The 14,995-nt window shown below is 41.1% G+C and overlaps 1 protein-coding gene across 5 annotated transcripts in view; it reads right to left on the bottom strand.

The window, feature by feature from the left end:
• Window positions 1–14,995, bottom strand: part of LOC139241240 (leukocyte immunoglobulin-like receptor subfamily B member 2) — a 37,702-nt gene that overhangs the window by 21,460 nt on the left and 1,247 nt on the right. The window contains exons 1-2 of one of the 5 annotated variants that reach the window (XM_070869894.1): window positions 2,454–2,537; window positions 874–909 (exon numbers count right to left, since the gene is read on the bottom strand). The exons of 1 other annotated variant lie outside the window; for it this stretch is intronic. In XM_070869894.1, the coding sequence (XP_070725995.1) occupies window positions 874–909; window positions 2,454–2,484 (67 nt within the window). In that variant the 5' untranslated portion in view covers window positions 2,485–2,537. Of the gene's footprint in view, window positions 1–873; window positions 910–2,453; window positions 2,538–4,114; window positions 4,160–14,995 lie in introns of those variants that run through there. 3 more of the 5 variants (XM_070869889.1, XM_070869893.1, XM_070869890.1) reach the window with 3 other exon arrangements.

Below are 14,995 nucleotides of genomic sequence, written 5' to 3'. Positions count from 1 at the left end.
TCAATACTGCTCCTGCGAAAGTACGGTGCTCCCACAAAACTGTCCTACCGACAGCATTGCCTCAACACTGCACTGGAATGTCAACCTAGATTTATGTGCTCAGGTCACTGGAGTGGGACTTGAACCCACAACAGTCTGACTCAGAGTCGAATGTGCTACCCCCGGAGTTAAAACAGAGGTGGACTGTGACAAAATACAGGACGACATTGCTAAACAGTGCAGTTCTGGTGGCTGTATTATATGAAGGACGTGATTGCGCTAGAGAGGGTGCAGAGGAGATTTATTGGATGCTGGCTGGAATGGAGAATCTTAGTTATGAGGACAGATTGGATAGGCTGGGTTTGTTCTCATTGGAACAGATGAGGTTGAGAGGAGACCTCATTGAGGTGTACAAAATATTGAGGGGCCTGGAGATATTGGATAGTAAGGGTTTATATCCATTGGTGGAGTTGTCAATTATGAGGGGCATAGTTTAAGGTGGTTGGTCGATGGTTTACTGGGGATCTGAGGGGCGCTCCTTTACGCAGAGGGTTGTGGGGATCTGGAATTCGTTGCCTGGAAGAGTGCTGGATGCAGAAACCTTCACCGTCTTTATGAGATGGTTGGATAGGCACTTAATGTGCCATAACCTGCAGAATACAGAGGTTTTACCAATCAGGATGTTATGAATAGGCTGTGGCTCTTTTCTCGACAAGAGGGAAGACTGAGGGACGATCTGATAGAGATCTATAAGATTATGAACGATTTGATAGAATAGACGTAGAGAACTCTGGCAAGACCAGCACTAGGGTACATAAAAAGAGGAGAGTCACGAATAAATCTGAGAAGGAATTAGGCAGAAACTGGTTATTCACTATCATGCTGCATACTCACAGGTTATGCCTTCGCCGACTAGCGCATAAACGTGAACTAAAAGGGAAAGAAATTGAGAATATTAGAAATTCTGCATACAGTAGCTTAGTGAGGCCCAGCCAAATGAAACAATTCTCAGAGCTCGGATTGTATGACTTCCCGAAATGCTAACAGATTTTTTTCCTCAGATTTATTTGTGACAGGTAGTAAGTCAGGTCCATAAAGACATACATGAATCGAGATAGATGCATCAACAGAAAGAAACGTGGAAAGAAAAAATAGAGAAAGGATGAGAGGAATACAACAAGAAAGAAAGGTAGAAGGTAAGAAAGAACACTATTCAGGTAGGTAAATGGAATGATGCATGAAATCGAGACAGCCACATGAAAACATAAGTAATAGGAGAAGGATTGGGCCATGTGGCCCCTCAATTAAGAAAGTAAGAGAGGAAGGAAGAAAGAAATGAAGAGAGAAATGAAGAAATAAATGAAGGAAGAAAGAAAAAAGAAAGAAATAATGATGTATAGAAATAAAGAAACAGATATTAAATCACGTAGATAAAAGCAAATCAATGCGGATGCTTGGAATCTGAAAAAAAAAGAGAAAATTCAGGAATCACCCAACATGTCAGGCAGTGTCTGTGGGGAAAGAAATAGAGTTTACGTTTTAGGTCGATAATATTCATAAGATCTAGACGATATTAGAGACGAAGAGCTTTTAAAATAACTACCGGAAATTCAAACCCCTCCTAAATACGTCTTTTCCACTTCCAGCCGTTCCACTGTACCGTTTTACAACGAGAACCCATTTGTGACCAGTCTCTGCACCCCTGGAGTTCTACCACCCTTTCCCCACGATATTTCCAAAACAGGGCAAGCTGCTCCATTTTGTTAGATTTTCCGTTGTTCGCTTCCCCTCTGCTGTTCCACTGCAACAATTTAAAACCTCTGTGTTTCTATACTTGACCCATTATCATTCCCATTTGCCTTTCACTCTCATCCATTTTGTCATTGAAACAGTCACGGCCTCCCTCCTATCTCAAAGCTCTCCATTGTTGTTATTTCCCTGACCCCTTTATCCTGCCACAAATATTTGTGCAAAACCTGTCCATCAGTGACAACTCCCAGTTCTGATGAAAGGCCATTGATGTGAAAGGATAACGTTGCTCCACTCCACAGATGATGCCTGACCTTTTGAGTGTTTCCAGCACTTTCCGTTTGAAGTAAATTAGAGAGATAATGTATTTGGATTAATTTCATAACAAGCACAAATTCCTTTTTCTTTATCATTTAATATGCTTACTAAAATTTGATGAAAAGAGTGTCCAGCTCATGCTAGACATCTGTGTGATTTATTTTTTAAGCTACCAGAGCACATCATTCAGTTTGTACACTGTGAATTGCTACTTCACAATTTCACAATTTCGACATAAAGGTCGAATGTGATCGACCAGGCTCATTAGAAAAAAAAAAGGCTCCGAGCTAAATCCTTTGGAGGCAATACATCTATGGCTAACAGTTTGTGGAATGCTCATTTAAACTTTTCCCTGACATAAAGATCTTCGAGTAGTGAAAGGTACCAAACATTGGACACATACTCACCCATCCCAAGGACAACTGAGAGAGTAAACATGGTCTACTAAGCTTGGTGCACACACGTCGGATACTCCAATTATAGAGAGATAGTTTACTTCCTAAATTTTCTTAGTCCTGGGTTTGGAGATAACGGATATGATGTGGCTGTTGCTTTAGTAACTGAGATTGCAACACAGATATCATGCAAGCTGAAGTTATCCATGAGAGCACAGTGTTAACATAAGTCAAGTTGTTACTAATTAACACCCCTGATCTATCAGCACATATAATTACGACACACTCATTCTGCCCATGAGTTTGAACAGTATACACCAGTGAAAGTTGTGGGTTAGAAGGTGAGGGTTCAATTCTCCCTCCTGGGACAGGAACACATATATCCAGTGAAGCGCTGAGGGAATGCTGCAGCGAAGGGGTGGGGGTACTGAGAAACTGATGCACTGACGGAGGGGCAGTACTGTGGGAGTGCTGCACTGCCGGAGGGGCAGTACTGATGGAGTGCTGCACTGACGGAGGGGCAGTACTGAAGGAGCGCCACACTGAGAGAGTGCCGTACTGTAGGAGGGGCAGTACTGAGGGAGTGCTGCACTGTAGGATGGGCAGTACTGAGTGAGCGCTGCACTGACGGAGGGGCAGTACTGAGGGAGTGCTGCTCTGTCGGTGTTGCCGTCTTTCATATGATATGGTAAACCGAGATTCCTTCTGCTGTCTCATGTGGAAATGTAAGCTCCAATGCCCTCTATTTCGAAGAAGAGCACGGGTGTATCCCCGGTTTCCTGGGCCAATACTTATCCCCCAATCAACATAACAAAAAACTCATTATCTGGTTATCATATTGCTGTTTGTGGGAGCTCGCTGTGTGCAAATTGCCTGCCGAGTTTCCCACATTACAACAGTGACTACAGTCGAAATGTACTTATTTGGCTGTAAAGTGCTTTGCGAAGTACGGTGGTCGTATAAGGCGCAATAGAATGCAAATATTTCTTTATATATAATGTTACGAGGAGAGTTTACATATATTAAGGTTGCATTGCCTGGAATTTAGAAGGTTAAGTGATGATCTGATCGAAGTTTTCAGGTCACGAAGGGGAACATATAGTTTAGATAGAGGTAAATTATTTCTGCTGTTTGGAAATTCAGGGAATAGTGGGCATATTCCAAAAATTAGAGCCAAACCTTTGAACAGTGAAGTTATGAAAAAAACACGACACAAATAGTGGGTTTTAAATTGGAAATCTCTTCTGCAAATGGCAATTGATCTCAGACCAATTGTTAATTTAAAATTGGTGATTGGTAGTTTACTATTCAGTGATATGAAGCAAAGGCGGGTACATGGACTTAGGTCGTGGAGCAGCCATGATCTCACTGAATGGCGGAACAGATTAGAGGGGCTGAATAGCCTCCTCCTGTTCCTATGTTCCTATATACGGGGTGGATAGTATGAATAGCTCTCTGTCTGTCTATATTTCTATTTATCTATCTCTATCTCTCTATCTAGCTCTCTATCTGTCTCTCTATCGGTTCATCTCACTGTCCATCTATGTATGCATAGACACGCTGTGGAGCCAATACCTCTTTCGCTAACAGTTTGTGGAACTCTCATTTAAACCGTTCCCTGACATAAAGATCTTCGAATAGTGAAGGTTACCAGATATTGAACTCATACTCACCCATCCCAAGGACAACTGAGAGAGTAAACCTGGTCTACTTAGTTTGGCGTGCACTGTTTCGATACTCCAATATAGCGAGATCGTTTATTTCATTAATTATCTTAATCTTGGGTTTGGAGATAACGGATATGATGTGTCTGTTGCTGTAGTAACTGAGATTGCAACACAGATGTCATGCAAGCTGAAGTTATCCATGAGAGCACAGTGTTAACATAAGTCAAGTTGTTACTAAATAACACCCCTGATCTGTCAGCACACATAATTACTACACAACCTTTCAGAACATGAGTTTGAAAAGTGTCCACCAGTGACAGCTAGGTAGCACAAACGCCTCAGAGTCAGAAGGTTGAGGGTTCAATTCTCATTCCTGCAACAGGACCACATTAGGCCAGTGAGGCGCTGAGGGAGTGCCGGACTGCGAGACAGGCAGTACTGAGGGAGAGCTGCATTGACGGAGGGGCAGTACTGAGGGAGTGCTGCTCTGTCTGAGGTGCCATCGTTCAGATGATATGGTAAACGGAGTTACCTTCTGTTGTCTCATGTGGAGATGTAAGATCCAATGGCCACTATTTCGAAGAAGAGTAGGCGAGTTATTCCCGGTTTCCTGAGCCAATACTTATTCCTCAGTCAACATAACAAAAAACTGATTATCTGCTTTACATATTGCTGTTTGTGGGCGCTCACTGTGTGCAGATTGGTTGTCGTGTTTCCCACATTATAACAGGGACGACACTAGAACAGTACTTCTTTGGCTGTAAATACTTTGAGAAGTCCTGTGGTCATATAAGGCGCAATATAAATGTAAATATTTCTTTTTTCTTTATATATAAAGTTACGAGGAGAGTTTACACAAATTAAGGTTGCATTACCTGGAATTTAGAAGATTGAGAGATGACCTGATCGAAGTTTTAAAGATACGAAGGGGAACAGAAAGGTAGACAGAGAGAATCTATTTGCTGCTCGGAATTTCTCGGAGTAGGCATATTCTAAAAATTAGATCCAAACTTTTCAATAGTGAAGTTATGAACAAGCTAATAAACAAATCGCGTGGTTTAATTTGGAACACTCTTCTGCAAATGGCAATTGATCTTAAACCATTTGTAAATTTGAAATTGGTGATTGGTAGTTTTCTATTCAGAGATATGAAGCAATGGAGGGTACATGATCTGAGGTCGTGGAGCAGCGATGATCAAATTAAATGGTGGAAAAGACGGGAGGGGCTGAATGGCCTCCTTCTGTTCCTATGTTCCTATATACAGTGTGAATAGCTGTCCATCCGACCATTTATCTATCTAGATGTCTGTCTGTCTCTCTATCTATCTATCTATCTATCTATCTATCTATCTATCTATCTATCTATCTATCTATCTATCTATCTATCTATCTATCTATCTATCTATCTATCTATCTATCTATCTATCTATCTATCTATCTATCTATCTATCTATCCGTCTATCTATCTATCTATCTATCTATCTATCTATCTATCTATCTATCTATCTATCTATCTATCTATCTATCTATCTATCTATCTATCTATCTATCTATCTATCTATCTATCTATCTATTTATCTATCTATCTATCTATCTGTCTATCTCTATATCTGTATATCTCGACATCTATATATCTATCTCCTATAGCTCTATCTCTCTATATCTCTATCTATTTATCTCTCTATCTATGTATTTCTCGATCTATCTATCTCTCTATATGTCTATCTCTCTATCCCACTGTCTATATGTCTCTCTATCTGTCCCTTCTTCTGTCTCTCTCTTTCTCTCTCTCTCTATATATATATACACACATATATATATACATATATATATATATATATATACATGTCTTAGTATATATTAAGCAGTGTATTAAAGCAATCACATACAATGACAGTGCAGGTTTGTGAATCACGGTCATTTCCCTGAAATACATTCAAAGTGATCATCTTGATAAAGGACAGAATGTCCGAATTTAAGAAAGAGACCCTATTATAGGAATACAGAGAAAAGAAGGGTTGTGTTCTGTTCTAGATCAAGTTAATCGTATGTTGACATTATTTTTATCTATTTGCATATGTATACATATATATATTATTAAATTGCATTGTAAAACATCAATATCCGGTTTAAATTTCAGTAAAATTTCTTGCTACATTATACATAGGACAGATTTGTTTTGCTTCATTTAATGTAACCGATGTGCAGACAGTGATGTATTTCAGAGGGAACTGTATTATTCCAAGAAATGCCGCAAACAATGCAATTAATCGGAAGCTCTTTGTGTGATTCTCATAATGCGTTTTTGGTAGATCTCTCTCTCTCTCTCCCACACACTCCCTCCCTCCCCCGCCCCCCCCCCTCCGCCCTCGCCATCTCTCTTTCTCTCTCTCTCTCTCTCTCCCTCTTTCTCTTTCTCTTTCTATGTCTATATATATATATATATATATATATAAAGAGATGCATATATATGTGTATTTACAAATAGTGGGTAAAGGGAGAGAGGAAGAGATGGAGAGAAACATTTATATATGAACTACAGAGAGCCGGCATGGACACAATGGGCTGAATGGGCTCCGCGTGTGCAGTAGTCACTCGATGCTGGTGTTGCTGAAGAATTGCAAGCAACAGCTTTCAGCAGAGCTCTCAATTGTCACAGGAAACAGGTTACCTTTAGCAATGTCTGAATCAACCTTACTGCAGGCAGCAAATGGGTCAGCCCAGAGAATACTTTGACTAGTTATGTTGTTTCTGTAACCAGAGGCACCAGGATTGCTAAATTAATTAAGTCACTTCACGCTTTACTCTAAGTACCCAAAATAAGTATAGCGATCATTTATCTACCAATCTTGTAATCATTTATCCTCCAATTGGAAATTCCTTACCAGCGGATGGTTATCAACAAGCTTCATATTTAGTGCTTAAACTCTAAAGTTGCACTTCTTTTCCCAAGAAAGGACATTGATTAACCACATTACATCATTAAAGTTGGGAGCAGGAGTAGGCCATTCGGCCCTTCAAATCTACTCTTCCATTCAATAAGCTCATGGCTGATCTTCTACCTTAACCCCACTTTCCTGCACTGTCCCCATATCACTTGATTCCCTTAAAATCCAAAAATCTTTCGACCCCTGCCTTGAATATACTGAAAGACTGAACACACATCGCGCTCTGGGTTAGAGAATTCTAAAAGATTCCCCAACCATTGAGTGAAGAAATCTCGCCTCACCTCAGTCCTAAATGGACCATCCCTTTTTCTGAGACTGTGACATCTGGTTCTAGAATCCCCAGCCCTGCAGCTACCATGTCAAGCCCTGTAAGAATTTGGCATGTTTCAATGACATGCCCTCTCATTCTCCTAAAGTCTGGAAAATGTAGGCCGATTCTGCTCAATCTCTTCTCATAGGCTAAACCTCTGTCAGGAATCAGTCTGGTGAACCTTTGTTGAATTCCCTCTGAGGCAGGTAAGCAGACCAAAACTGTACACAATACTCCAGATGAGTTCTCAGCAGGCCCCTAAATAATTGTACTGAGATGTCATTACTCTTATACTCAAATCGTCTTGTTACAAAGGCCAGATTAATGTCAAGATGTTCTGGTTCCATGGATGATGGAAGTCTCGCCAAAGTGTAGGAGCCGATGGCGAGTGTCAGGAAGCTACTGGCTTGGTTAAGAGCTAAATAGTGAGATTGACTCCAATGGAAATCCCCTGCTCTTCTCGGAATAACTCTGTGGGATAATTACTTCCACCTGACAGGAGAGATGGGGTCTAAGTTTACCGTCTCAAGTTAAAGGCGACACCTCGAATAGTGTGCTTTCTCAGGAACTGCACTGAAGTTTAAGAATACATTTTGTGAACAATTGTCTTGGGAATTCACACATTGGCCCTGAAGTTAAGAAGAATGAGATGTGAACTTATTAGAATATATATGATTATGAGGGTGATTGACAGGTTGGATGCAGAGAGGATGTTTCCTCTCGTGGGGGAATCTAGAACAAGAGGCATAATCTCAGAATAAGTGGTCACCCATTTAAAACGGAGACGAGGAGGACCTCCGTCTCCCAGAAGGTCATGAATATTTGGAATTCTCTACCCCAGAGAGCTGTGGAAGCTGGGTCATTGATTATTTTCAATGCTGAGAAAGACAGATTGTTGAATGACAAGAGAGTCAAGGGTTATGGGGAGCAGGCAGGGAAGTGGAGTTGAGGTCAAGATCATATCTGCCATGATCTTATTCAATGGCGAAGCAGGCTCCAGGGGCCTTATGGCCTCCTCTTGCTTTATTTCTGATGGTCTGCTGTGCTAATTCAACCCACGAATTCTGGTTCAGATGCAAGAGTGCGAACACTAAGCCAAAGCTGACACCAAGGATAGACCTAAGCTATTCACCTGCCTGCAACTATGACTATGTTAATAGATTACTAAATGCAAAGGACATCCCAGAGCACAATTCTACATAAACAAATTGGAATATGAGAAAATAAAAGAGCCAATATATCATTATTATGTACAACATTGAATGAAAACGAGAGCAAAGTGTGAACAACAAAGTTACTTTATTGGGGAAATTACAACATGATTGAAATTAAAGTGATGGAGAAAAGTGAGATAGAGATTGCCAGATAAGATGGTGAACGAACAAAGGGGGATATTTGGGAGAAGAAAGAGACACATTCTCAATTATGTAAAAACATGAAGCCAAGTTTGTGAATGCTTGATTAACAGGGAAAATCAAGGACATTATGTTGAAGCTTTCGAACAAAAACAAAGAAGTTGTATTAGTGGTGAACGTTTATAAATGACTGGTTACACCTCAGCCGGGGTATAGTGTCTAATTCGGGCAGCGCACTTGAGAAAGTGAGCCAAGGCCTCAGAGAATGGTTCCAGAGATGAGGAACTTCAGTGACATGGATAGACTGGAGAAGCTGGGATTGTTCTACTTGGAGCAGAGAAGGTTAAGGGGAGATTGTCAGGAATAGTACCAGGGATGATGGCCTTCAGGCGTGTGCAGAGACCTGAGAAGCTGGGATTGTTCTCTTAGAGCACAGAAGCTCTAGGGGAGATTGACCGGAATGGTACCAGGGATGAGTGATTTAAGTTGCTTGGAGGGACTGGAGAAACTGGGATTGTTCTCCTTGGAGCAGCAAAGATTGAGGGCAGATTTTCGAGAGGCGTTACAAAGTATGAGTGGTATTGATAGATTAATTAAGGGAAATTGTTTCCACCGATAGGAGGGTCGGTAACCAATTGACATGAATTGAAATTAATTGGGAGAAGAACCTAGCAGCAGATCAGAGGATGTTTCTCACACAAAGGGTTTCAGGAATTTCGAGCTATCCCAAACAAAACGCAATGGAAGCTAAGTTAATTGGAGATATCAAATCTATGACATAATATTTTTGTTGCGTAAGTGTATTAAACGATATGCAACAAAGGCGGGTAAAGGGAACTGAGCTTGAGATCATCCAATGGATTGGATGTCGAAGCTGTCTTATGGGGCTTAATGGCCTACTCATGTTCCAAGTCTTGCAATATTTCATTTCTCCATTTCTGTACGATGTTTGGCACGGGAACAAATCAAAGACATAACCAACAGAATAAATGGGCGCACCCGCTAAATAGCTGTAAACGTCACTGGATCTGTACATTCTTTAAGACCGTTTTTAAAGAAATAGTACTGTTTCAAATAATTGTTTTTTTGATCAGTGGAAATCTTTTGTATTTAAAGAAAAAATACATGCAAAAATCAGCAGAGGTTGTACATACATATATAGATCATTATAAAATGATTCAGCACAGAATCATATGATGTCATTTGAGCCAGTTTTCATGTAGCGACTCTTTGAAAGAGCTATTCAATTGATCCCACTCCGCTGTTTCTTCCCCATAGCCTGCATATGGTTTCTTTTCAAGTGTAGATACAATTACCTTAAAGTCACTGTGAAACCTGGTTTTATTATCTTTTCAAGCAAAGGATTCCAGATAATAATAACAAGATAATTTAAAAAATATATCTTCATCACGCCTTTGATGCTTTTGCAATTAGCCCAAATCTGTGACCTCTGGTTACCGACCTCCAGCCAGTGGAAACCGTGTTCACTTAATTACTCAATCAAAACCCTTCATAATTAGTAACATTTTACGGTCTCCTCAGAGAAATGATGCAGATTGTTGTGTCACTCTCTCTCTGCCTCTGTCTCTCGCTGTCTCTATCTTTATGTCTGTCTGTATGTGTCTCTCTGTCTATCGCTCTCAGTCTCGCTCTCTCTTCCTCAATCTTGCCCTCTGTCTCTCTCTGTCTCTGTCTCTCTGTCTCTCTGTCTCTCTCTCTATCTGCCTGTTTCTTTCACTGTCTCCCTCTGTATAGATAGAGAGATAGAAAGAGAAAGAAAGAGCGAGACTCATAAACATTTACATATATACAGGTTAACTATAAAATTAACCCGAGAATGAATACGTTGTTTAAAATGTTTCGATAGATATCGAGAATAGATTCAACGGCATTTTCCCTGGTCAACTTCTTGAGTTTCTGCCGCAAATTGATTAGAGGGGAGTTATGCAAAGAAGACAGCATGGCAAAAAAGACAATACAATAATCTCAGCTGTTAGTTTAGGCGATGTGGGTACAGAAGTTCCACTTCTCAACCTGCACTGCCTTGCACTGAGCGATTTGCATTAAAAGGAATTAAAGGTGTTTATGTGACAATGCGAGGTAGCAGCTTCCAGCAAAGCTGTCAATTATCACAGAAATTCGCACGAAATCGCAACGAGTGACTCACGCCTGCTCTCACTGCAGGCATCTTGTGAGTCAGCCCAGTGAAGACTTTGACTAATTATAATGCTTCTGTAAATGCAGGCACCAGGATCACTCAGTCAATAATGTCACTTCAAGCATTAATCTCAGAATTTTACACAAGATATGGATGTTGATAAATAATTCCCCAATGTGTTTTTTCTGATAGTCATTGGTAACCCCTCACCAAAGGGATGGATTTTCAAAATGCTTTTTTTTGGTTAGGCTGAGGGCGGAATAATGAACTGGCCAGCGGTTTAAATCCCCTGCTCTTCTTCCAATAATTGTGCGGGATAATTTATATCCACCTGAGGGGGAAGACAGTGCCTCGGTAAAACATCTCATACTAAAGACGCAACCTGCAACAGTGCAGCACTCCCTCTGGTGCTTTTGCCAATTGCATTAAATGTGGAGCATTTGGTTGTGGACCGAAAGCCAGTGGAAACAATTTCTTCTAATTAATTCTATCATAACAGTTTATAATGAAGAACACCTCCATTTAAACCCCAAGCCCTTCTCTGCTCCAAGGGAATCTTTCTAGCACGTCCACATAACTGAAGTCCCTCATCTCTGCTTCCATTCCGTTAAATTTCCTCTATATCCAGTCTAAGCCCTTATAGAATCTTCAAATCAGAGAAAATTGTGACACAGAAGGAGGCCATTCGTGTCGGTGTTGGACAAAGTAGAGCGTCCCAGCCTAATCCTAGCTCTCAGCACTAGGTCCGTAGCCCTGTAGGTCACAGCTCTTTAAGTGCACATCCAAGTACTTTTTAAATGTACCACCCTTTCAGGCATTGAATTCCAGACCCCCGCAACCCTCTGGGTGAATTTCCCCCCAGAACTTGCCTCTAAACCTCCTACCAGTTACTTTAAATCTATGCACCCTGCTTATTGACCCGTCTGCTAAGGGAAATAGGTTAATTCTAACCACTCTATCCAGGCCATTCATAATTGTATACAGCTCAATTAAATCTCCACTCAGCCTCCTCTGTTCCAAAGAAAACAAATCCAGCCTATTCAATCTTTACTCATAGATAATATTCTCCACTCCAGGCAACATTCGGGTAAAACTCATCTGTACCCTCTCGAATGCAATCAAACATTTCCTATAATAAGCTGACCAGAACTGCACGCAGCACTCCTGCTGTTGCCTAACTGGTGTATTAATCTGTTCTAGCATAACCTCCCTGCTCTTATATTCTACGCCTCGGCTAATAGAAACATAGAAACATAGACATAGAAACATAGAAACATAGAAAATAGGTGCAGGAGTAGGCCATTCGGCCCTTCTAGCCTGCACCGCCATTCAATGAGTTCATGGCTGAACATTCAACTTCAGTACCCCATTCCTGCTTTCTCGCCATACCCCTTGATCCCCCTAGCAGTAAGGACCTCATCTAACTCCGTTTTGAATATATTTAGTGAATTGGCCTCAACAACTTTCTGTGGTAGAGAATTCCACAGGTTCACCACTCTCTGGGTGAAGAAGTTCCTCCGCATCTCGGTCCTAAATGGCTTACCCCTTATCCTTAGATTGTGACCCCTGGTTCTGGACTTCCCCAACATTGGGAACATTCTTCCTGCATCTAACCTGTCTAACCCCGTCAGAATTTTATATGTTTCTATGAGATCCCCTCTCATTCTTCTGAACTCCAGTGAGTTCAAGCCCAGTTGATCCAGTCTTTCTTGATAGGTCAGTCCCGCCATCCCGGGAATCAGTCTGGTGAACCTTCGCTGCACTCCCTCAATAGCAAGAATGTCCTTCCTCAGGTTAGGAGACCAAAACTGTACACAATACTCCAGGTGTGGCCTCACCAATGCCCTGTACAACTGTAGCAACACCTCCCTGCCACTGTACTCAAATCCCCTTGCTATGAAGGCCAACATGCCATTTGCTTTCTTAACCGCCTGCTGCACCTGCATGCCAACCTTCAATGACTGATGTACCATGACACCCAGGTCTCTTTGCACCTCATTCAAAGCATTCAATATGCCATTTTAAATTACTTATCGACCTGTCCTGCTATCTTTAAGTATCTGTGTGGATACACTGCAATGTCCCTCTGTTATGACACACCTCTCTATGTACTCACATTTATGGTTTATTCACTGTATTGTTCCCTTTCCACCAAAAGCATTTCCTCACATCCATGACATCGTTGGTAAAATGTGGGTTACAGGCTTGGACAAAGTGCACGAGCTGAGCCCCAACGGTGATTTGTAAACGTTTCGTATTACTTCAATATTTGTGTAAACTAATTTCTGCTACTATTTATAAATCCTCTGATCCTGTATGATTTTTATCTGCCTTATTAAAATATGCTGCCAACTGCAAAGATTTGTGTATGTGAATCTTGTGTATGTTAATCTGTTCCTCCAACCCCTTTAATTTGCAAGAATTAATATTTATCGTTTCTCCTCATTTTTCCTTTCAACATGCGTCATTTCTTTTCATTACATTTCAGCAACCACGTGTCTGTCTATTAGAAATCATACCCTTTAAGTCCTGGTCGTTAATATATAATACAAATATGGTCTCAATAACCGACCCATGGCGAAGATCACAACAAACATCCCTCCAGTGTGTAACAATAAGCTTTCAGCTCTTCGATGATGAACCAGAGTCATTGTATCCAATCTGCCACTGCCAATTTCGTAACGTGTGAGAAATGGATGATTAGCTCCAAGAACTGTGCAATAGTGAAATAAATAGCAATTGAATGCAGTGAATTAAAAGGAGTGACCCGGATGCAGAAGCAGCATCAGCATCAACCAGAAGCAATTTATATGGTTTTTGTATGGGTTAAGCGAATATTTTTTTTTGAAGGAGAGGTAGATACAGGGCTATGGGGAAAGGGCATGATATAGAGATTCTGCAGTAAAAAGTCAGCAGAGAGAGGGAGAGAGAGAGGGTGTCAGATACAGAGTGAGTGAGCGAGAGAGTGAGTGATTGTGAGTGTGTGAAATAGAGAGAAGCAGAGACAGAGAGAGAGATATTTGGAGAGAGACAGTGAAACGGAGAAAACGACAAAGTGAGAGAAAGAGATCAAGAGAAACAGACAGAGAGAGGAACAGAGAGTGCTTATGTGTGTGTGTGTGAGAGAGAGAGAGAGGGAGAGAGAGAGAGAGAGAGAGAGAGAGAGAGAGAGAGAGAGAGAGAGAGAGAGAGAAAGACAGAGACAGAGAGAGAGAGACAGATTCAGACACCGAGAGAGATACAGAGATAGAGAGTGGCAGAGAGAGAAAGTGACATAGAGACATAAAGACAGAGAGAGAGAGAGAGAGTCAGAGTCAGAGAGAGAGAGATAGACAGCGAGAGAAACAGACGGAGCGACAGTGAAACAGAGATAGAGAGACAGATCTGAATGGCGACCTTGGGAGCTGTGCACTGCTAAAGTTGAAGAAAACACAAATGAGGCAACTTCAAATGGAATAGAAAACAGCGTAAACAGATTCATTGGTGACCGTACTCAAGAATACACTAGGCTATGTAAAAAAAGAGTGCCACACTAGTCGGGGTGTGGGGGCTCTATCCTGGGGGAGGGAGCATGCGGCACCTTCAAGCAGTGATAAGCACAGACTGTATAAACGCACTGTCAGAAAGATATTCTTATTATGGGAAATTTTATTTAAACAATACACAATCAGATTTCATGCATGGGTAATTTTTTCAATGCACGTGAGTTCGTTTCTGTTTAAAACTAACTTAAAGAAGAATATGAGTGACTGATATGTTATTGGAGCAGTGTATAACATCTTCTTCAGAACAAAAGCCAAGTTGGCCTGTTGAAAGATGACAGAAATGTTCAGGCGGGGTTTTTTTCCTCTTGAAAAACGAAGGCTGAGGGGTGACCTAATAGAGGTCTTTAAAATTATGAAAGGGTTATTAGAGCGGACACAGAGAATGTTTCCAATTGGGGTAAGATCATAACTGGAGGCCATCATTACAAGATAGTCCCCAACAAATTCAAAAGGGAATTCAGCAGAAAATCCTTTATGTAGAGAGTGGTGGGAATGTGGAACTCACAACCACAGGCAGTGGTAGAAGCGAATAGTATATATGCATTTCAGGAGAGCTTGGACAAGCATGTGA

The sequence above is a fragment of the Pristiophorus japonicus genome, unplaced genomic scaffold (assembly GCF_044704955.1).
Source record: "Pristiophorus japonicus isolate sPriJap1 unplaced genomic scaffold, sPriJap1.hap1 HAP1_SCAFFOLD_100, whole genome shotgun sequence".
Classification (NCBI taxonomy): Eukaryota; Metazoa; Chordata; class Chondrichthyes; family Pristiophoridae; genus Pristiophorus; species Pristiophorus japonicus.
This window is presented reverse-complemented; position numbering and strand designations above follow the sequence as displayed.